Genomic DNA, 23397 nt, shown 5'->3' with positions numbered 1-23397 from the left:
GGACGCAACATAGCTCACGAAAACCTTTCATTGATATTTTTTAAAATATATGATTTGTAAGATAAGACACATACAGTTTGACAACATGTTGTCCTTTAAGAGTGAATGTTGTGGTTACCAGATCCCAGGGTTGGCCACCAGATGTTGAGGGCGCCCCTTTTCTGCCAGTGAGAGATACTGAATTTCAGGGGTGCGCACATTCTACCAGGGTTAATCACAAAATGTCAGCAAAGGCTGCATTGTGCTGAGGATGCGGACCCTATGCTAGGCATCTTCCCCCAGGTTCAACTGAGAGCCAATTTACAGCTTGAATGGTCTCTGTATGCCAGTGGTCCGTTACAAGATGCCTGGTGTTGCAAAGGTGTGCTGGTTTTTCACCATTGCCTAGGAGGGATGGTCTATCTATGGCTGCCATGAAGGTTGATCGTATACATGATGTGACCCATATGAACGGGACAGTCACCAGAGTCCGTGAGTAGCTTCAAATGCCATGGGGGGACCTAATATGCCAGGGAAAGACACTATACAAGAGGTGGTGACACCATATACCATGGGGGGACTCATCAGCAGGAAATGTCTCTGTCACACACACACACATACACAAGCATGGGCACACACATGACCACCGACAAACACAGAAACATGTACCGAGGCAGAAACATGCAAACAACAAAACACTCATGTACCACTTGACCACTCCCTGACCTGTTACTCCCACTTTTGGGCTGAGTTCCTCACTTTTTCCTCCACTCCACACAGCATGGATAATGTTCACAAACTTCCTCGTCAGTCCCTTCGGCAGAGCCCTGGTCACTCACGTGCTGAGTGTGCTAGGCTGCAGCGCCCCAGTATCTCCACTGTTCAGGCCCGCCCCCTGCACAGCAGTGAACCAGCTACCATTTTATAAAAGTTGGGCTGGCAGTTCGACGCAGCTCCGGTGACCCACAGGGCTCTCCTAGGGGGTCTCCTCCACAGCTCCCGCACTCGTGGCCAACTCTCCTGCAGCCTGGGCCACGGATCCGCCGCATCCCTCCTCGCTCACAGCGGCGTGCGGCAGGCGATGACTGATCGTGCCTGCACCCCTATATACCATGAGGCGCGCAGGAACAGGTACTGCATCACTAACATGAGCAGTACCATCCTGCATGAATAATAGATCAACGTTGTATTTTTAAATAATACAAAAATATGAACACACTCGTGACACACCCACACATGGCAAGCGACACAGTGGTGTGTCGTGACACATAGTTTGGAAAGCTCTGCTATAGTCTGTGCACACCGGTATTAAGCCACAGTAAATACAGGGCGACCCTTGTATTATAAAGTGGTTAAAGCTTATTATGTATTTAGCACTGTATGTTAGACTGCATGGTTTTGAGCTTGTTGCAGTCAATGTTTGTTTTATTATCGGGGAAATCAGCAGTATAAACTGTCCCAGCAGACTATAAATCGGGGCCACAAACAGACAAACAAGCATTTGCAATGCAATAGGTCTCGCATGTACGCGAGTTTGAGCTATTGCCATTGGAAATGACCCTGCCTTTTATTTATGTTTTGGCTTTAAATGACAGAGCATTTTATTTATGTTTTCACAGTGCCAATAGCTTAAACACGCTTAAATGCGAGACCTATTGCATTGCAAATGCTTGTTTTTGGTTTGCCACTGGTGCCCGGTGAATTCAGGCAGCCTGTCTGAGTCCTCTCCTGGTAGCTGCAGCAACCAAACCATATATGTGACGGTCGGTCATTGCCTGGTCATCACTCTGACCACGGCCTGCACTGCACTCTCCCATTTGATCTCGGCAATACTGAATTGTTTGTGAGTGGTTTGGCCTGTGCTTGCACTACACTCAGCACTGCTGTAAACCGCACCGGCCCGATGCGAGCAGAGCCGGGAGCGCCATAATGGCCGTGGCTGACGAAACCACCGTAAACCGCTGATCTGCTGCCCTACATAATCCTGGACCCCACAGCGCACTTTCTAGGAGGAGACTGAACGTGACGTTCCCTTGCAGCGCCACAGCTAATGTATTCAAACAAGCTGATAGTCTCAGTAGTATTAGCAGCTATTGGGCATACTGCTGGTCCGGCAGTGATGTCAGGCTGTCTCGGAGCTGCGTCAAGTGACTCAGAGCTGTGCAGGCAGCTCGGCAACGGGGAAATCAAATTAAATAAATATAATACATTGTAACACAGTGCGTCTCAAGCCTACAGCGCGCACAACCACAGGCGGTGCGCTGACAGCTGCTACACACAGGTTTGCATGCTTCAGTGACCCCAATCTTATCATGCAAATATGCGTGACAATGCATTTCAGTGTGGTGATGCGGAGCACCACACTGAAATGCGTTAGTCTAACGCTTGATGCATGGTACTTGGCAGGACTGCATAAAAAGGTTGCTGTTGGTTTCAAGTTGATTTCATGTTTTCTTTCTTCTATCACCCTCACTTCTTGTGCACTTCTGCCTATTTTGACCTCTGGTCTCTTTTCACGCTCCCTCTCAGTGCGTGTGTGAGTGGGGTTTGGGGGGTGGTTGTGGACATGGTGCAGCATTACAAATTCCTGTGCTCCAAGTATTGTATTGCAACATTTATATAGTACTTCCTACCCCTATGTGGAGCATTGAAGCATCTGCCTACATCAGCAGCATGCCACACCGTGTAGGATGCGTGGTTGAGAAGATGTTGTCTTTGGTTTTTGATCGTATGTGGGAAGTGTTTCCATGTCGTGTGTTGACCACCAAGGTGCAGTTGTCATGTTATGGTACGCCGCGCTTAGCAGTTTGATGGATGGAGTGTGAGAAGCGAGAGGTGCTCACTTAGAGGTTTTAAATAGGCTGGCACCTTGGAGCAGCTTTCCGGGTCCCTTTTAGAGTGTTTCTTTCGCTCATAGACCACGTAGATGGTTACTGCACTGGCTGCTCTTATCTGAGATATTTTGTTAAAAACTTTCTGGTCCTGAGCATTTGGTGCACTACCTGTTTCACAAGCTCATCATCGAGGTGGTCTGCATGTATGGATATTTTAATCTGTATTGGATTAGATCAGCCTGTTCCCGCCAGGCCAGAATCCGCACTGCATAGCAGAGATTTGGAAACAACACATTTGCTGATGGTGTAGCGGCTTAGTAGATTCTTGCACCAAAGATGGCTGGCTTCCTCCACACTCTCAGCACCCTCCTTGTCCAAATTGTGTGTACTGCTGCAGATGTGTGTTTACAGTGGGGGTGTGGAGGCGGGGAGAGCTTGGTTGCTTTGAATCACATGCCAGAGCTTAAGCAGCGGTGCCCCTCTTTGAGTCAGTCCTTAGTGTTATGCCGGCCCTGTGCCAACAACACACTACAGAGTGTCTTTGTGTGGAGCTGAGTTCCGGGTTTCATCGCTTCCTCTAGGTCTGCCCATGGCTCTGTGGTGATTGTCTTGAGCTCTTTTAGTCCCATGAGTGGTGGACTCTTTCCATCAAGGTTAGAGGTGGGATCTGGCTCGGTTTACATTTAAGTCTATTTGTATTAAATTATTTCTAGTGCATTTTCAGCTTCACTCGTTAAGGGGGTATCATGCATGTGTTTGTGGAGAAAGAAGCGTGCGTGTTGAGGCCATAAACAGACATTGCAGTATTACAGGATTCTCTTCATGTTGCTGTGCAGTCTCTGTTGGGGAATGCTGAACAGCTGACACCACTGTTACAGGGCCTTTGGTTACTAAGTTAATGGAATGTCATTAGCTACAGATTTCTTGGGCACCTAGCTAGGATACGCAAAAATGATGGGAGGGATGCTTGCAAAATAGTATAAACTGCTGTCGTTTTCTCTGGTAATCATTCCCACCCAGTGTTTATTCCCACTTGGCCACTATAGACACTAGCCCCCTCAAGATCAGTACTGACCCTTCTCCTCCTGGGAACAGTCCATCCCAAACTGGCAGATGAGGCCCGCTCCAGAAGGAAACCCAAGCAGGCCCAGGCCGGCTTCGGCTTTGTTGGCTACTGTCTACTCATCCACAGTGCCATCTTAGTGCATAGGCACACTGGGCAGTTTCCCACGGGTGCCACCCACGAGCATAGGGGCCCCATACAGACCAAAGTTTAACACTAATTTTCCATTAAACATTTTTATTCCTGTGAGTGGCTCTGTAGGCAGGGTCCAGTGTACTGCTTTGCCTGGTGGGCTATAATGCTGTTAAGATGGCCCTGCTAATCCAGTGTATTTCCCTGTAGCACCTCTTTAATTTTAAGATCGAGCCTACTAGACCGCGCATGTGCTACCTGTCACATTACTCTTATTTTCCTGCTTCTTATTTGATTTTGTTTCCTTCAATCTTGCGTTTGACCTTCTCGTGTAGTATTGCCTCTTTACAATATGTTTGATTGCGTGTTTTTCATGCTTGCTTACAGAGAATCCGTTTTTTTCTTTTTCTTTAAGCACTCCATCAGAGTGTACATGTTTTTCATGTCTCTATCCCTTGTGCGATTTCCTATTCCCTAAATTGACTTGCCCATTGCTTATCTCCTCACCTCTGGTCTCCATTTTGCTTCTCCCCAGACAAGCCCTCCTCTCCCGCCTGCTTCTCTTCCCTATCCCACTGCGTTGCTTCCCACCTCTCGGCAGCAAATGACTGATCTACAAACTATTTTCCTAGGATACAAACGTCTGACTTGCTGGTTACTCATTGAACTCTGCATCAGGTGCATTAACTTCTTGAGATGGCTTGCTGGTATACCCCGAAACTGGGATAAACATAGATTTCTACAGGTGGTGCTTTACCTTGTACAGTGGCCTCAATGTGTTGTTTTTGTGACACACGAAGTAGTACAGAACAATTTTTCTGTCACATTTCACCTTCTGTCAATTAATGTGCATGTACTGTTTGAACTCTGCTTCTCCTGTCCTGGCCCTTTTTAAATCTATCCCCAGAATGTCGGTTTTCAGCGTGAATGTTTTCCAGTCATAGCATTGAATCAATTGAGAAGTCTCCTAGAGACATTCGTGTCTGTCACTCTTATATCTGTGCTTCTTTTAGGGAAATGCATGTTCTTCTCTTTAAAAATGCAATAAAACCAGTTGAAAAACCTATTTTTTTTTTAGTTTATCTAGATTCTGTTTATAAACTGGTGAGCAGTTGAGTGCCTCTACTTTTACCTCGGCGTAGGGTATCACTCAGCCATAGAGGGTAAATATGACAAAATGTTATTATTGTTTTTCTGTGAAAATTAGCGCTTTGAAAGTCGAGGCGCCATCTTCCATTAATGAGTTTCATCCTGCAGCTCACAGTGGTTTTATTTTCAGTAGGCCAGAGTTACGCCCTGCTGCCTGTCATTCATTTCTTGCCCCCCACTCCCTTCCCCGCCCCCGTCGTGCCAATTCATATCCCTTTCAAGCCCCTGATGAGCTGTTCAGGGAAATCTAAAAATAACGGCCTAGGGTGTCGTTTATTTTGCAACACTTCCGTGACGTATACGCATACATCTAACAGTACTTAACATACCGCCCTTGAGTTTCCAGGGAGGAGAAAGTAGGTGTTGGCAGGTGCCCCAGGGGACGGGGCAAGTAGCCAGGCTTCCTTCAAGTACATGTTCTCCTTGGCCGAGGTTACTTTTAGTAAAAGTCTGGTTGTAGAGGGCAGCGGTGCAATATGCACAGTAACAGGCCCTATATATTGAGCCCTTGTACTCTAGGTTACGCTGCAACAGCGAGGCTCTATACTTTGCTGAGTTCGAGTTTGGCGTTGTGTTGGCACAGCAGGTTATATTTCCCTGGCAGTGATGCAGGGAGAAGGAGCCCATTGGCAAATGGCACTGAGGTTAACGGACATAAAGCCTGTTGGGTTGAGAGAGGTAATGGCTGAAGGTGGTTCCAGGGTCCTTGAAGCATTGTGGGGTTTGACCACGTGCATAGACCAAGAATGCTTGGTTCCTCGTCCTCGCTTCGTTAACGTTCTTAATTTAGGGCTTTACCCCCATTGGTGGGAAAGTGGCATTCTAGATCCATATGGAAGATGGGCCACTGGTCCTAAGTGGGGGGGTAGTCTGATATTGGAAATAAAAGTGTGTTCAATGTCTCTAGAGCAGACCTCAGCCTGGCCCAGGAGGAAAGAAGATTCAATTACAGCTCCCACTCCTCCTGACTTGCAACAAACTTGGCAGAAAGCTGCTTGGTAGAGAAAAATGACTCCTAACACACACAATGTATACGTTTCTGTTGTTCAGAACAAAGTTTGGTTCAGCGCCTTGGATCCGACCATTGAGTTTTGGCTCTAATGTCCTAGGTCCATGTAACCGTGGGATCTCATGGCTCTTGCTTCTGTAGACTCTCTCCCCGGGTATTGGTATTTTATCAAATCCGATTATGTTCTTGGGTTTGTCTCTACCGATTGAGGTTGCTGCCTGTTGTGGAGCGGTGAGGATCAAAGTGTTTCATCCCAACACAATTGGTGGATAGAAGGATACTTCAAAAGGACTAGGGCATATGGTGAGTAAACGGGACTCTGGTCTATGTATATTTTCCAAGGATGTATTTGTTGGCAAAGTAATTCTGCTCTTTCTACTTAAGGGACTCAAGCGCACCTAAAGTGTAAACAGTAGAGAAGCCACTGGATTCCAGAGAGTAGTCCAGTAGTCTTAGGGCTTTGTTGTTGGAAGGCAGACGGAAATGGAAAGTTGGTCGTCAATAAGTTAATTTCCAACAGCTGTCTTTCTTGAGGTCTCGCAGATTATACAGTGAATTCTGGATTGTGAGGTGGTAGGCCTTTTCTACCAGTTGTCGTTTGCAGCCATCACTGAACGGCACGAATGTGGTGACAGATGTAGGCTGCCGTTTGCTTGTGGCAGTATCTAGTTGCAGCAGTGTAGGATTACCGGCGTGTAGTGTTGTTTTCCTCGTGTTTTCCCTATGGGCTCATTCATGAAAATAATATGGGTCACATGGGGCTGAAAAGAGGCGATTGGATGAAATGGTCTCGGTGTTGACAGGTGTTTGTTGTAGCCCTGAAAGCCTTTCTGCCAGCTCTGCGAATAGTATATCAGTCGCAGCACAGGTTTGTGTGGAGTTTCAGCACTTCTTAATTTAACAGGGAGGTCTGCTGTGCAGGAGGAGCTCGGCATCCCCCCATGCAAGTTCAATCTAATGCCTGATGAAAAGCTAGCTCCATGCAATGTGGTGTAGTTGGTGAAAAAGTTGCCTTGGAAAGAAGAGTTTACCTTTGTTAGTGTGTTTCTGGAGTTAACTGATGTGATGGGCTGTAAATATGAGCTTCCATGGGGCTGTTTTGAAATGTACCTTTAGATATGATCTGTTGGATGGACTGTAGACCTCCGTGTCAGGGTTGTGGATGGGTACAGGTGGTGCGCCGGATGTGGTCCTCTGGTGGCAGTCCGTAATGGACCTGGGGCTTTTCATATTGCACATCATGAAACGAGTTGGCTGTAGTTTCTGATGTGTTTTATGTGGAGAGAAATTAAAACGAAAAAAGAAAACGCGGATAGAACATGCGTCTTGTTGTTTCTTCATGATACAAGAGTGTTCGATATCCACTAAATGTTTCATTGAGGTTTATATTGTTCCTCGGGTATAGAGGCGTGATTAGAGGGGCACGAGAGACTGCTGTTTTATGGAACTGCTAGAATAATCAACAGTGCTCCTCAACTTTCTATTTATAAAAACTACGGATGCCTGTGGAGTTAGTACCTTGTCAAAGGTCATATTGTGACTCTGACTAGTGCTATATGTGATGCCTTGAAAACGATAATGAATTTTGAAATCAGTCCCTAGTGAACCCTGAATTAGGTGGAGAATGATAGCTGTTACTACTGAAGGACCCCGGTGAGTGAGATCCGACGGAGAGGGGAAAACCAGAAGCGCCAGAAAGAAACTTTCAGTTAAATGACCCACTGTCAGTTGGTTACATAGAACACATAAAGATGCAAGCTTACACGAGCTTCTGTTCCATCAAGGTAGCATCCATGAGCTCGTTGGGGATGGCTGGCGACCCATCAGAGAATCGGTGTCACAGCTTAATTACGTGCAGGGGCGGCTCTAGGCTCATGGTGGCCCTGTGCAGGGAGCGTAGGTACGGGGCCCCGGCAGGGATTTGGCGGCCTCCGGCTCAGCCGGAGGCCGCCAAATCCCTGCCAGGGGCCGCCACAAATATGTATTGTATCCGATTCCTCGTGGCGGCCCCTGGGGTTTGGCGCCCCTGTGCAGGTGCACAGCTTGCACATGCCTAAGGCCGCCCCTGTTATGGGCTAACGCTGTACTCATTTTAGCTTTCAAATCTTCTTCATTTGGTTTCTAGAATTTGTAAATAAAATCAGGCGCATTAGAATGTAATCCACCCAAGGAATCCTTAAGTGCCCTCCCATTTTCTATCCAAAAGCGTGCTATCTGATAACTACACGAAACTATAGGGGAATGAAGGGTGAAGGAAACCCGAGTTTCCTCATTGTGGAATGTGCTGCAGGCTGGGCCCTGTACTGAGCAGTAACATAGCCTTGCACTTTGTTTAGGGTAGCACTTAATTTGTTTTCATGTAGTGTTCCGGCTCTTAGTTTGTGGTTGGGTCATGCTTTATGTAAAAAATTTAATAAGGCACAGAATGTTCATTGTTTGAAGTCTAGTGAGCAATGCTCGGTACTCAGTCATAGCCTTTAGAGTGAGATTTATAGCAAAATGTAAGCGAACAATCCACTGTTAGGCTAAATAAACTGGTTATTTTTAACATGCCAGCACAGAGGAAGACTTCCTTTGAGTGGACTGCTCCCTTGTCTAGTTAAAAAACATGTTTGGTGCAAATATATATATATATATATATATATATATATATATATATTCCTTTCTGTGCCATTATCAAGTACAGCTTTATTTGTGCACGCAGTAATTGCCGGTGTATATATATATATTCCTTTCTGTGCCATTATCAAGTACAGCTTTATTTGTGCACGCAGTAATTGCCTGGAACCTCTTAATTGACCAGCAGTTGTCTTACTATCCTGTCTTGAGAGACCAGCACCAGTAGAAGTGTTGGCAGTAAAAAGATTAGTAGGACAGCACGTAACCCTTAAGCATCACGTTCTTTTCCCCTCTGGCCCTGCTTTGCTTTGTATGTTTCTCTGAGGCTTACTTTCCTTTCCTTCTTTACAGTGTACTAATGGTCACTTGATGTGCGCTGGCTGCTTCATCCACCTACTAGCGGATGCCCGGCTGAAGGAGGAGCAAGCCACGTGCCCCAACTGTCGCTGCGAGATTACTAAAAGTCTATGTTGCCGAAACCTGGCGGTTGAAAAGGCCGTGAGCGAGCTGCCCTCTGAATGTGGCTTTTGCATGAAGCAGTTTCCTCGCTCCCTGCTGGAGAGACATAAGAAAGAGGAATGCCAGGACAGGTAATAGGCAAGCGTTTTTTCACTTACTCCTCACCGTAGGCTATATTTTATCATTCACTGTGTCTCAAAACGACTACATTCTATTGTGTCGTCACAACCTGCCCCAACTCTTTGATGGACCTCTGCCGCTAGCCCTTTTTCTGCCCAGTAACCTTCAAGAACAACCATTTCCCACCAAAACCTAAATCCAAACCTCAGTAGCCTCTTCCTACTCCCAGTTTTTAGGTTGAGCCTAATAGCAGCGCGCATGCGCTACTCGCGCTGTGAGACTGCTGTAGTAGAGTATAGGAGAGAAGCTTCGCCCACTCTCCTCCCATATTTTTCATTAGCTTGTGTCATTGTCTTTTGTAAATGCCGCCTTCGGATTCGTTAATAGGTTTGTTAGTCCCTCCTAAGTACGGCCATCTCTTCGTTTGTACCCTCCCATGGCGACTGGCCCTTTTACTTCGGCTGTTACACGGGACCGGTTATTTAGTCTCTAAGCACTATGGGCCAGATGTATCAACATTGCATTTTAAGATTCTAATATAGCGAATTTTAGCGCTTCGCTATTTTAGAATCGCAAAATGCGATGTATGTAGGCTTTGCAGAAAAAGCGATTTCTATATATTCCTAAATAGCGAATCGCAAATTGCGATTAGCTATTAAGGACTGCATTCCCATTCATTCCTATGGGCCTCAAGGCCCATAGGAATGAATGGTAAGGCATTCGCAATTTGCGATTACCAAATAAGTAATCGCAAATTGCTAATGCAATTGCAAGGGTACCAGGGGGTCATAAGGCTCTCCCGATGCACCCTCAAAAAAGGGTTCAGCTGAAACCGCTTGTTTTTTCAAGCAGCAGGGTCGCCCCGTAACACAGGCGCCTGATTTCAATCACTTTAACCCCGGCAGTATCTCGTGTCTGTTTCAACCCCCCTGCCCCCCCTTCAATAGATTTAGAAATGATTAGCGAAGTAAGTCATTTGTGCATTTGCGAGAGTTTAGTATTGTAAATGACAATGCCTTATATTTATGTTTTAAAACCTAAAATTTACTATGCCAATAGCTCAAACTTGCGTGAATGCTAGACCTATTGCATTGCAATCGCTGGTTTCTTTACTTCTCTCTTGAAACCAGTCTCCTTCCACTGAGAGCATGAAATATCTGCTCACCCACCTAAAACTGCAAATAACACCATGCAAGGGTAGTGTGCTTATGTTTGCTTGGTGTGACTTGTGCTGTTTTTCTACTGATTTTTATTTTTTGTTAAATGTAAAATAGAGCAGGTATTGCTCCAGCGACAAGCATAATCCTTTTCAAAGGATGTTTATGTTATAACTCAGTGTCCTAAATTAAGCACTGTGCATGCATGGAGCAGTATTTTGCCAGGGGGTCCACCTGCGAACATTAGAATTTGTCAATGAATAATTTGTGAGGATTATAACTAATTTGTTCAACAAACTGTGCAGTTGGGTGTACGTGTGAGTATTACACATACTTACAATCTGAGGAATAGGAAAATAGTAATAAACAAGAAATACAGTTCCTGCCCAGTTGATGAAACCTGGCTCAAAATCCACCTCTCTGGATTCCAAAGTCAGAAGGTTTACCAGACCATTCTACTTTTCATGCCATTATGAGTTTTAAACCATTCTTTATAGTTTCATATCTTTGGGTCAGTACAAAAAGAGTCAGTGTGTAAGCTTCTTTTCATTCAGTTGTGGTCTTATTGCTCCGCTGGTTGCTTCTTAAAATGCTGTATAAAGAGTTCCATTTTCTTAGCGAAAGAACCATAAAAGGCAATTCTTTCTCGACAAATTACAACTGTTCCTCCTATTGTCGAGCAGAATGTGTGTTGTGGTCATGGTCATGGTCATGTTAGTCTGGTCTAGAAAACTCAGTGCACCAGGTTTAGCTACCTTTGAGTGGACTGACTGAATCGCCGTCCTCTCAGTTGGTCCCAGAAATACTCTGCACTATCCTGCTGAAAGGAAACCAATCTAATTCACACTGATCTGTGTTTTTGCTATGTGATTACTTTGTCTTCATGGCAATAGCTTGCAAAAACTCTTAATGCACACCGATCTTGGGTACAGTACATTTAAATAGGACTGTTCTCACAAACTAGTTTGTAAATCTTGCTTGGTCACTTTATTCAGTACATTATTTTAGGTACCATTTGAATAGTGTAATCATTTGATACCTCGCACACTAGAAGAGTGTAAAATCCTCATTGCAGTAGAGATAAACTATTGAAACCTTGCAGATATTCAATGAGAGGATGAGATTGCCCTGCGAACCATTTCTAAACATTCGGTGCAGTCCTCAAAAAGAATTGTTTTTTTACATTAAACAATGTAATTCTGAGAAGAAGGTATTCACCGAGTATAGGGGTTGAGTTGACTATTTGGTGAGCAAGGTAGTTTGGATTTCCAAACTGCAGAACTTTAAAGATGATTTATTGATAAAAACACTTCAATAATGAGCCTTTTGCAAGGGGGCGACACAGGAGTGATGTGGTCGTGCTTTCTCAAGCCTGTGGCTTCGTGTAGACTGGCAGCCGTGTGAAGTGCCTTGAGAGGGGCCAGCTATACTGTGGGAATTCCTAGGAATAAGGAGTTCTCACAGTCTACTTACCTAATACAGTGAATTGTATCACTTTCTCTTGAACTCTTCTACATAAATTAATGATTATTCTATATAAGATCCTAAAATGGCAGTGTGTTCTTTTAGACAGAGTCAGTAGCTCTTTGAGATCTAAATTCTTCTTTAAAATAAATCTTAAGGGCTTAGTGCATTCAACCATAGAAATGCTGAAGTTCAGCATTGCTCTGGGTCAAATTTGTATGCGGGGGTTGGATCTGAAGGAACATTTTAAAAAAATATTATTTAGCTTGTAATAATGAAGGCGATCATCCAACATTGAATATCTCAGAGAACCTCGGCAAGAAATCGGGTGGGACCACCACTGCGTACACTTCTCCTTCGACAAAACCAGTGCTCACAAACCCACACCACACCCCAGTGAAGGAACTGGAGCAAGGTCGCCAAAGAGCACCTCCACTCCATCCTCAACCACGATCCCCCTCCCGCCACGACAGATGTCAACTCTGCAGCCAATGAACTTCACAGATGGATCACCAACTACACCGACGAGCTCGCCCCTTCCGCAACTCTGACAGATGGCGCCCCATGAAATCCACCTGATTCACCACGACCTCTGAGATTCCAGATGCACCTGCAGACGTCTCGAGAAATCGGGGAGAAACCGCAAAACCCCAGAAGCTTGGACTGCCTACAAGAACACCAAGACAGACTACCGCCAACGCATCAGATCCACCAAAAGGACCTTCATCCTGGACAAAATCCTTGCCAACTCCAGCAACTCAAAGGAACTTTTTAGTATCATCCAGGAATCCACCAAACCTCCCAGCGAAGCCTCAGATGTCACACCTTCCCAGGACCTCTGCAACAAACTCTGCTCTTACTTCCATCTCAAGATTAAGTCCCTCTACGACCATTTCAATGAACAGACTCCAGACACCGAAACCACCCCTACCCCCATCAACACCAGCCTGTCTACCATCTCCACCTGGACCCCGGTCACCACCGAAGACACTGCCACGAACATGATGAGCATTCACTCAGCAGCCCCCACGGACCCTGGCCTGCCGCACATCTTCCACAGAGCCGCTGCCATAGCACCCGAGCTACGACACACCATCAACGCCACCTTCGAATCCGGCACATTCCCCGATGACTGGAAACGCGCAGAAGTCAAGACCCTCCTCAAGAAGTCCTCCGCAGACCGACCGGATCTCAGAAACCACTGATCCATCTCTCTCTACTAAAGTCACCGAGAAGATCGTGAACATCCAGCTCACGAACTTCATCGAAGCCAACTCCATCCTCGACTCCTCCCAATCCGGATTCCGCCGCAACCACAGCACCGAGACCACTCTCCTCGCTGCCACAGACGACATCTGCACTCTCATCGACCAAGGCCACACCGCGGCCCTCATCCTACTAGACCTCTCTGCAGCCTTTGACACAGTCTTCCACTGCACTCTCACTGCCAGACCCCACGATGCCGGCATACAGGGAACAGCCCTCGACTGGATCCGCTCTCTCCTCACTGGCCGAACCCAAAGAATCAGGCTCCTGCCTTTCCTCTCCGTACCCACAGAGATCAACTGAGGAGTACTCCAAGGATCATCGCTCAGCCCCACTCTCTTCAACATCTACATGGCCCCCATGCCGCCATAGTCAGACAGCACAGACTCAGGATAGTATCCTATGCCGATGACACCTAGCTCATCCTCTCCCTCACAAAGGAACCCAACACCACCAGACTCCGCTTCCAGGAAGAAATGAAGGACGTTGCATCCTGGATGAGCAGCAGCTGTCTGAAGCTCAACTCGAAGAAGACAGAAGTCCTTGTCCTTGGACCCACCCCCTCTGCATGGGACAACTCCTGGTGATCCACTGTCCTCGGCAATGCCCCACTCCCATGGACCACGCCCGGATCATCAGCATCATACTCCACTCCTCCCTCACCATGACCCAACAGATTAACGCCGTCTCCTCCACGTGCTCCAACGCCCTCTGCATCCTTTGCAAGACCTTCTGGTGGATCTACTCCGTCGATCATAAAATCTTTACTTTAGGTTGATAGTACACACATTCACATATGGCATGTATCAATATTAAAATATGCAGCAGATTCAGTCAGTGTGCAACAGAATTTGTATGTTACCATACACATTCTTTTTCACACTAACTGCAATCTTGCATTATTCGCTCCGTATGGCTTTTTCATAACTGGGAGCTTGAGCAAGGTACATGCCATAGTCATTTTAGCTAAATTTCACGGGCTGGCAAAGCGGGCCTTAGCTGTGCTTTACGCAGTTTGGAACAACGTAACAGAGCCAACATACGATATTACAAGCCACAGTTGGTGATCGAAAACAACTTTATTATGTAGCAAAGGGTGTGCGTTCGAGGCCATCGAGGAACCCACATGGGTCTAGTGATGCTAAGAATGATTTGGGTAGTAGCTAGGGACGTGTTTTACAGTTGGCTGCTTTCATTGCTCACTGCTTTGATTTATTGAACACAATATACATACCATTTAATTAGTTGCATTTTTTTAAACATATTAACTGCCTGCTAATTTACAACTATTGTGTTTATTTTTATAGGAACATCCATTCCTATAATCTGGACTAAATTAGGGCACTCTTAATCTTTTTCTACATCTATGGTGTGGGTTTCTTGTGTGTGCTCATCCTTGGGCAAGAGGGACTCTGGAATTCAACAATAAAGAGAGTAGTTGTGGAGGGGGACCACTCAGCACGTAAAGAAGAGATTTGGTCCAATTAATAGTATATCCTGAGAATCTGCCATATGCGTCGCAGATATCCAGGAGTCTGCTGATCGAACATGTGGGGGATGCCATGTATAGTAGAACATCATCCGCATATAAGAAAATGCGATCCTCCCATCCCTCTGTCCACTTGAGCTCACGGATGATCAGGTCCCTTCTTATCCATGATGCCAACGGCTCAAGCACTAGGGCGAATGGGACCGGTGATAAGGGGCAGCCCTGTCTTGTTCCATGTCCCAGAGGGAAATCTAACGAAATCCGCCCATTTACCAACATGTGTGCCAGAGGTTTTGTATACAACACCTGGAGACTGGTGCAAAACTTTGGGGCCGAAACCCATGTTTCTAAGGACTGTGAAAAGGAAAGGCCATTCGACTAAATCGAAAGCCATATGTGCATCTAAGGATAGAATGACAGCATCTTTTTGGATGATGGGTATGCGGGCTATTACACTATGTAGGCGCCTTAGGTTGAGTGCCGTGTTGCGGCCTGGCATAAAACCAGCTTTGTCCGGATGTACCAATGTTGTGTGGTGTGGTTGTAACCTGGCGGCCAGTGTTTTTGCCAGTATTTTGACTTCTGTATTTAGTAGTGATATTGGGCGGTAAGATGCGCATTTCTGCGGCCGCTTGCCAGGTTTATGAATTGCTACTATAGTCGCTAGGCACTGATCCCTGGGAAATTCTCCTGCTTCTAGGCTAGCTTCATACATTTTAAGCAAGTGTGGCGCAAGCTTGGTTGCTGCTTTTTTGTAGAGTTCGATAGGTATGCCGTTGGGTCCTAGAGCTTTCCCATATTGTATTGCACCTATGGCTAATGTCAGTTCTCTGGTTTAAAATCTGCTTCCAGCGCGTGGATATCGTTGGGTGCAAGCGTGGGTATCTGGATATCTTTGAGAAACGCTAGATTTTCTTTTAGCGTGGATATGGCTGTAGAGGTGTAGATTCTCATTATGGAGTGCTAACGTGTTTCCTATTTGCTGTGGGTCTGTGATGGTATCTCCGGTGTCTAAACTCAATTGTGCCACCCAGCGACTAGCTTGTTCCTGATTAGCCAACTAGGCTAGGAGTTTGCCCACCTTGTCTCCAACTTCATAATTATTTTGTCAGTCAGTCAAATAGGCTTTATTTCGACATAAAATATCTTAAAAAGCGTACATACATTGGAGATCATTTAGAGCATATACAAGATAAAAAACGTAAAAAACCCTAGATAATCTAAAATTCATCATTTTTCTACATTTGACTAAAAGGAAGGTTATTTAAATTAGCTAAAAAGAATTAAAATCATGATTAAACAATTTGCCTAAGTCTTTTTGACCGTATTCGCCATGCCCAACCTAGATACTTCGAGGTGGCGCATGCAAAGAATGGGCGAGTGTCTGTGAGTAAAATACGTAATGCCACGTTACAATGTCTAGTGCCCAAAGTAAGGCACATCGGTTTTAACCATTTCATTCGGGGGACCTTATAGGCGGGGCACTCAAATAACAAATGGGGGACAGATTCATGACGCTGAGGGCAAAATGGACACCATGGCGCTGTCTGGTGTGGTATTTTCCAGTGGCATGTGAGCTCCATGACCGGGAGGAGACCTGTTCTAAATTTGAAATACAGAGATCTATCCCATGGGGCAGTAACAATGTCCAGGTACAGTTCTCTGATAGGTGCATCTTTGTGCTCCAAGAAATTTCTGGTAGATTTGCAAATTGTTGAGGAAGAATTCCTGTTATTTGCTACCCATGTCCAATAGATTTGTTTTAACATGGATTTGGGCGGGGCTGACTGTTGGTGCCATGCTTCTTCCAGACCCAGATTTATAAGTAGAGCTTTGATGTCCCTTAGCCATTTTATTTTTGCCCAGCCGGGGCAGTTAATTATCTCCCGTAAGCCTTCCGCATAACTTGAGAGCTCTGGCACTCTCCAGATGCGGGCCCATAGTAACAGGGGGCGAAGTTTTGCTTGATCTTCAATCGCCCGGCAACCCATGTCCAATTGCAGGGGTAAAATGGGAACAGAAGGGCCGAGAGACATTAGGCTTCTCTGGAAGGCGTTCTCAGCTAGAGTTAGCACTTTCACATTTGACATCCCCCAGAGCTCCGCTCCGTAAAGTGCTGCACTTGTTCCTCTGGCGGAGTAAATATCCATTACTGCCGCTATCGGTCTTGTGGATGCTGCTCTCTGTTCTTTCAGCAGGGCCCCAGTCACTCTTTTTAAGCTCAACAACATTTTGGTCAAGTGGCAGTCCCATTTCATTGTATCCACCAAGCGAATGCCCAGATAGTCAAACGTTTTAGTTCTTTCAAGGGCAACATGCCCCAGTGTGGGAGGGGGGCCAAGCTTGCGTGGGGGATTCAAAATGAGATACTTAGTTTTGTCTGTATTAATACAAAGGCCTCGCTGCTTACAGAAGGTGTCAAATCCAGAAAGAAGCCGCTGGAGGCCCATCGGGGATTTTGACAAAAGTAAGGTATCATCGGCAAAGAGTAAGGTGGGAATTAAGCGACCTGCCAAACGTGGAGCATCTGCTGGAGTCTGAGTCAGAAAATCCACCACTCCATTTACGTATAAGGAGAACAGGGTTGGAGCAAGTACGCAACCTTGTCGTACACCTCTGTTCACCTCAATTCTTGATGTCTTTTGACCATTTGATCCCCAACGTATTTGGGCGTAGTTATTTTCATGGAATCTCATGATCAAATGGAGCAAGTAGGGTGGCATGCCCAGGTCACACAGCACTTTCCACAAGTTGTTTCTAGGCACCAAATCGAAGGCCGTGCGGAGGTCGATGAAGGCCAGATATAAGGTACCCTTTCCAATTGTGACGACCTTCCAGTGGATCATAAGTAGCCTTAGCGATTGTTCTATCGTTCCTGTCCCGGATCTGAACCCAGCCTGAAAATCCGAGAGTATCTTATTCTCGTCAGCCCACTGCTGGATCCTAGATAAAAGGACCTTGCCCGCCACTTTTTGGGAACAGTCTATTAAGCTAATCGGTCTGTAATTAGCTGGGTCATCTCTTGAACCTTTCTTGTGCAGGGGAACCACCTCAGCTGCCATCCAAGAAGCAGGGAGGGGGGCGCCTGCCATGACTGCGTTCAATAGCGAGGCAATCATCATAGCCCATTCGCTTATGTCCATTCGGATAAGGTCGCCAGGTAAGCCATCGGGTCCAGCTGCCTTGCGAGGAACCAGGGATTTTATGGCAATTTCAGCCTCTTTCCTGGAAAATAGACTCTCCTCATAATTGCCGGCACCTTGAAGAATCTGAGGTAAGGGGAAGACCATCGCTTCTGTAGCAGGTGCAGTATACAGCTTCGTAAAGTGTGAGTGCCACTGGTCCTCGGTTATATTGCATGTAATAACAGTGTCCAGGGGTCTATGTTTTTTTCGTAACAGATCCCAGAAACCTTTCGCATTTTTTTCTATGCTTGCTGCGCGAAGCTCCTGCCAGAAGTTGTCTTCCCAGTCTCTCCTGGCTAAATTAATAATGGATTTGTAGGACTTACGTTTAGCAGCTATTGCTAGGGCATCACCAGTCTTTACTGCCATGATTAGAGCTCTTTTTCCAGCACGGCACGCCTGTGAGTACCAGCCAAATTTGCCCTGTCGCTTAACCTGGTTTTCGTTTGCCTTGGAATTTGGTTTGACCAGGAACAGGTCCCCTATCGCTGTCGAAACCTCACTGAACATGGCTGCTATCTTATGCGGGCTAGGAGATTGATTTTCCAGGATCTCAGAGGCTGCGGCAATGACGGCTCTGATGCAAGATAGTTTTTCTTCATCAATTGCCACCTTGTCCCATTTTAAGCGTCTGAGGCAATTGGAAGGGACCACCCCCCCCAATGACCTCTGTACGAGTGCCGCAGGAGCTCCATTTAATGAGCCACTGGACCTCCACCAATATGTTAGGGATAATGACAGTGCATTGTGATCACTTTCCAGGGAGGGCAAGACTACCATATCCTCCAAGTGTGCCCACAAGGAAAAGTTTAAGAGGATATAATCTATCCTAGATGAGTGGCCCACCCTATTGTACGTGTGTGCACCCGCCGGGTCTGACCGTGTTCTCCCATTTGCTGCTCTTAAACCGAACTCGAGTGTGAGGGAATTCAGTTGGACAATTCTAGGAGTCCACCTTTGGACGATTGGAAGATCGAGGGGTGGAACGCCTCTCCTCGAGTCTTCGTCGGACAGGTCCAAGGATTCGTCGGCCATCAAAGGCTCAAAAGTACAGTTAAAATCCCCCATCACCAAAATTAATGAGTTGCCACGACACTCCCCCCAAGGCTGCCTCTAGAGCCAGGAGGGTTGGTGACGAGGCCCTCCCAGAAGCCCCTCGTGTGTAAATGTTAAAAATCTCCAACTGCTCAACCATATTTGGGCATGTTACGGTGAGCCGCATCAAATCTGGTGATTTTTGGGGATGGTGATACACTCGCCAACCTAATGATATATCGACCCAGACTAACAGACCACCAAATGGGCGCCCTCTTCCTGATGCTGGAATACCTGCCGGGACAGAGAAGGAAGCATATCCTACTCTATGCCTTGGTTCCACGCACCACGTTTCTTGAAAGGCGCAGACGGCGTGAGTTTCTATAAGCGCCACCCAATCCGGGGCGTCCAACTTGTTATTCAGGCCTGCCACATTCCAACTGATAGCCTTCAGGATAGGACGAATCAGTGGCCCTGCACATCCAGCAACCCTGCTTGGGGACCCCGTGTTTCCTACTCCATCCATGGGCTCAGTAGACTCAAATCTACTGTCGGAAGGGGAGGAGATGGTGGTGAAGGATGTTGGCTGGAGCGTGAGGGGGGTTATTAATAACGAGGGGACACTCACTGCTTTATGCAACCCCTTTGCCTTGGGTGGAGGGGCTTTTAGTGCAACTTGATTATCGAGTCACCAACCCCATCCATGGGGTGGAGCCGCTTGGGTCGGCGTCCTTGCCCTTACTCTGGCATCCAAGGTTGGGTAGTGGGGATACCATGCACCTCTGCCCTCATCCGGCAAAGGCTTCTCAAACCCGGATGACGGGGGGGGACGATAGAAATACCCCAAGTCCCTGGTTTGTATGTTACAAAAATTGTGTGGCGACTGCTGGCTGCAGATCATACCTGCTGCTCTGGGATCACTAAAGTTAATTAGTATGCAGTCCCCGGTTAAGTCCTTGCGTCTATTTCCAATCCAACCCACACGGCGGACATGGGCTAACCTACCATCAATATGCCCTGGAAGAGGTCTGTTTAATCTGAGCCAGGACAGGGTCTTGTGTTTGAGATCAGAGTACAACTCACAAGAACCCTCTTCAAGCTCCGGGACCCCCGTGAGGATTACCACATACGGTTGGCACCCAGGGGGAAGGCTAACATTGGGGGTGCTAATTTTTGGCCTGCCCGGTGGTAATTTGGCTAGGGGTTTAGCTAGAGGTTTAAGCACAACCTGACTGCCAGAGATGGGATTAGGTGCAATTATATTTCCTTCTGGCGCGGTTGGCGTATTTTCAGCTACCTTGGGGGTTGTCGCTATGACCTCTGGATTGGGTGCAAAGTTAACTTTAACTTTAGAGGTCATCGCTGCTTGATTATTTAATTTTTTCCTTGGGGGGCCCAGTTTAGGTATAGGTTGAGAAGTTTGTGGAGCAGGACTGATACCTGTATTAGGTTGCAGTGACTGTAGGGCCTTCCCAGGTACGGGAACTGTATGACAAGATGTTGGCTCCGAGGGTGCCAACGTTACTGGTGTTACTGTACCACACCTTGGCCCTCCGTTGTCTTCTCCCCGCCTCTTGGAGTGGAATTTGACCAGTGATTTCACAGCATAGAAGTTATCCAACATTGATTGCTCAAGGGTGGCTAATTTCCGTGTGAGACAATCAATCTTGTCTGCAAGGGGCATCACCACAGACCTAAGTAGGCCCTCAACGTCTAAAGATCGGAGGACAGTGTCAGTGTGCGCTGCCTGTGGAACTGGGGTGGTGCCAGGAGACACTGGCGGGACAGGTGTGCCTAACGGACAAAACAGGCCCCTGGATAATAAAGCTCTAGTATGAGCGTTAGTTGTTTTAGGGATACCTCCTTTGGTCGCATTATGCCTACTTAATTTACTGCGTGGTTTCAGAGAACCCCCCCTATATGGGCTAACAGGGCGCTTTCTTTTCCTGGGTACTGCAGAACCTGAGAGTGGTTTCCCAGATGGAACAGTCGCAAAAGCCGCTGCTAAAGAGGTACCAACTTCGGGAGGTGCAGCTGTAAGGGGGAGGTGTAAAGCCTTGTTAGATGTAGCAAGAGGGCTTTGGGCGTAGTTGATCTCAGGTTCAGGGTCATCGTAATGGGTCGTAATGGGTCCCCAGCAAGGGATTACATGAGTCGGGTAGGTTAGAATGTGTTGGGTCGTGGGCAATGTCTGGTACGATGGTCATTACCGTTTCAGAGCTTACCCTAATCCGACTCTCCCTCTCGATAGTGGCCGGTGAGTCGACTACTACAAGTGATGTGGGTGGTGCATTAACTGGGCTAGGGGCTAGGGCGAGGGCGCCCAAAGAAGAGCGCTTGTGTGTCAGGCCCATAGAGTCCCGGGATAGTCTTCGTTCCGCTAAAACTATCTCCTTTTCTACAATGGAGACTGCCCGGGAAATAAATTGGTCCATTGTGCCTATGACTGTATTTCCCACAGCATTCCTAGATTTACTAGCTCTAGTTCTAGTACCTGTAGCCATACTCCCGTCTTGCTTGTACCCACTTAGCAGGGCCAAGAGATGTGGCCCGGCCCGGCCTCTTCTGGCCACTGATGGCCAAAGATGGTCCCGCCCTTGTCCCGGGCTTCTCCCGGCGCTGCCCGCGCGCTTCCCGCGTCGCGGGGGGGAGGGTCCGTTATGTAGCGCCTCCGGGCGCGCTGGAAGCGTGTTTCCTGCTTCCGTTAGCAGGGGATCCTGGGTAATGTAGTTTTCGTCGGGTGCTCCCCCCACACAGCGGTCGCGGCGGAAGGCAGGCGACGGCGGGAGGGAGACACCACAGCCAGCGAGGAGTCCGAAGCGCAAAGGGACCCAAGTCCACTCAGGTGCATGACAGGTTCTTGACTCGGTGTCAGTTTTGTAGCGCCTTCAGGCGCGAAAATGCGGCACTTCCGGGGTGCCAAGGATCATGGGAGATGTAGTCTTCCCAAGCGTCTCCCCCCACACAGCGGTCGCGTTTGTCCTGCGACGGCGGGAGGGAGATTCAGGCGTCAAAAGGGAAGGCTGCCCCAGGGATCAGGATGCACAGCAGGTAAGTGCAACAGCACTCAGAAATGTTTCCACGTAGTAGCACCGGGCCCCCAGTATAGGGAGACTCACGTTGCTTCTGTGGCTCTCGTAGCCCCCTGCCCCCTACCCCTTTGGGACACTCACGCTGCCGAAACACTCACGTGGGTCCAGACGGGGTCAGGTGGGGTCCGGGCAGCCTTTCCACTGCCCTCGCGGCTTTCCCCCCGGCTTTCCTCCGCTCCGCCGCCGCCACCGCTCCTCCGCTCTCGCAGCGACACCCTCTTGGTTGCGGGGGGGACCGGGAGCCGATAGTAACGGCAACAGCGGCAGTAGCGGTTGGGGTAGCGGGATACACCGCGCAGGCACAGGTACAGCGGATACCAGCGACGAAGAATGGATGCAGCAAAGCCGCGGTGCACGGGCCGCAGGTGAGCTGAGCTGCTGAACCTCTGCGGTGAATAATTATTATGCTGAGTGGCAGTGAGCCTGGCCCTCGCCTCCTCCCACTTAGTCTCTGTAATCCTGTTTTTTCCGATTTAACTTATAGGCCGTAGTGACATTAGGATCTGAAGAGTGTTCGTCCTCAGCCTGGCACACCTCCCGCTCCAGGGCCTCCAGCTGTTTTAATTTTTCCTTTTTATGACGTGATTAATGAAATTCTCTGGTCTCTCAGTACTGTCTTTGACGCTTTCCATAAAGTTGTCGGGGATGTTACCGAGTGCTCATTTTTGGCGAAGTACTGTCGCGTGGTTGTAGCTAGACCTTTCCAGATCTTGAGATTTTTAGGAAATCCTGGATAGATGGGGAATACGCGACGTGGCCCTGTACATGAGATGTACATTTGATCAAAACCGTGGAATGATCGAAGATACCCCTGGGTAGGTGTGATATCTCCGCTATTCTCTCTAGGCCATTCGCTAATGTGAATATGTAATTTATTCTCGAGAGGCTACTGTGTGCCCTGGAGTGGAAGGTGTACTGCTGTTTCTGCAAAAAGCGCAAACGCCAAACATCTATGAGACCAAATGCGTCTAGGAACTCCGTTAAGCGGAGGTTTGTACCGCAGTGTTCCCTAGGGGGTCTACGATCCATAGTAGCATCTAGAGTGGTGGTGAAGTCGCCCCCTATTATTAGTTCTCCCTGTGGAAGTGGGAGTAGAAAGTCACCGAGGGCTGGGAAGGCCATCTGGTGCAATGCCGGAGAAATATATACTGAGACTATATAATATGCACGTCCCTCCCATTGGCATGCTATGGCTGCGAATCATCCCTGATAGTCTGTCCAGGACCTGTTAATAATAAGTGGCAAGTGTTTTCAAACCAGGACACCCACCCCACATGAACCTGAAGTAAATTCAGAGTGTGCCACCATTTTAAAACCCCATCTGTCTAGAGCCTTACAAGCGAAA

The 23397-nt window shown here is 47.4% G+C and overlaps 1 protein-coding gene across 1 annotated transcript in view; it reads left to right on the top strand.

Moving 5' to 3' along the window:
- ZFTRAF1 (zinc finger TRAF-type and ring finger containing 1) overlaps positions 1 to 23397 on the top strand; it is an 86586-nt gene that overhangs the window by 35680 nt on the left and 27509 nt on the right. The window contains exon 2 of the mRNA XM_085604560.1: positions 9137 to 9375. Within this exon, the coding sequence (XP_085460686.1) occupies positions 9137 to 9375 (239 nt within the window). The remainder of the gene's footprint in view (positions 1 to 9136; positions 9376 to 23397) is intronic.

The sequence above is a fragment of the Triturus cristatus genome, chromosome 5_1 (assembly GCF_964204655.1).
Source record: "Triturus cristatus chromosome 5_1, aTriCri1.1, whole genome shotgun sequence".
Lineage (NCBI taxonomy): Eukaryota > Metazoa > Chordata > Amphibia > Caudata > Salamandridae > Triturus > Triturus cristatus.
The sequence above is the reverse complement of the archived record's forward strand: the minus strand, read 5'-3'. Positions and strand labels throughout refer to the sequence as shown.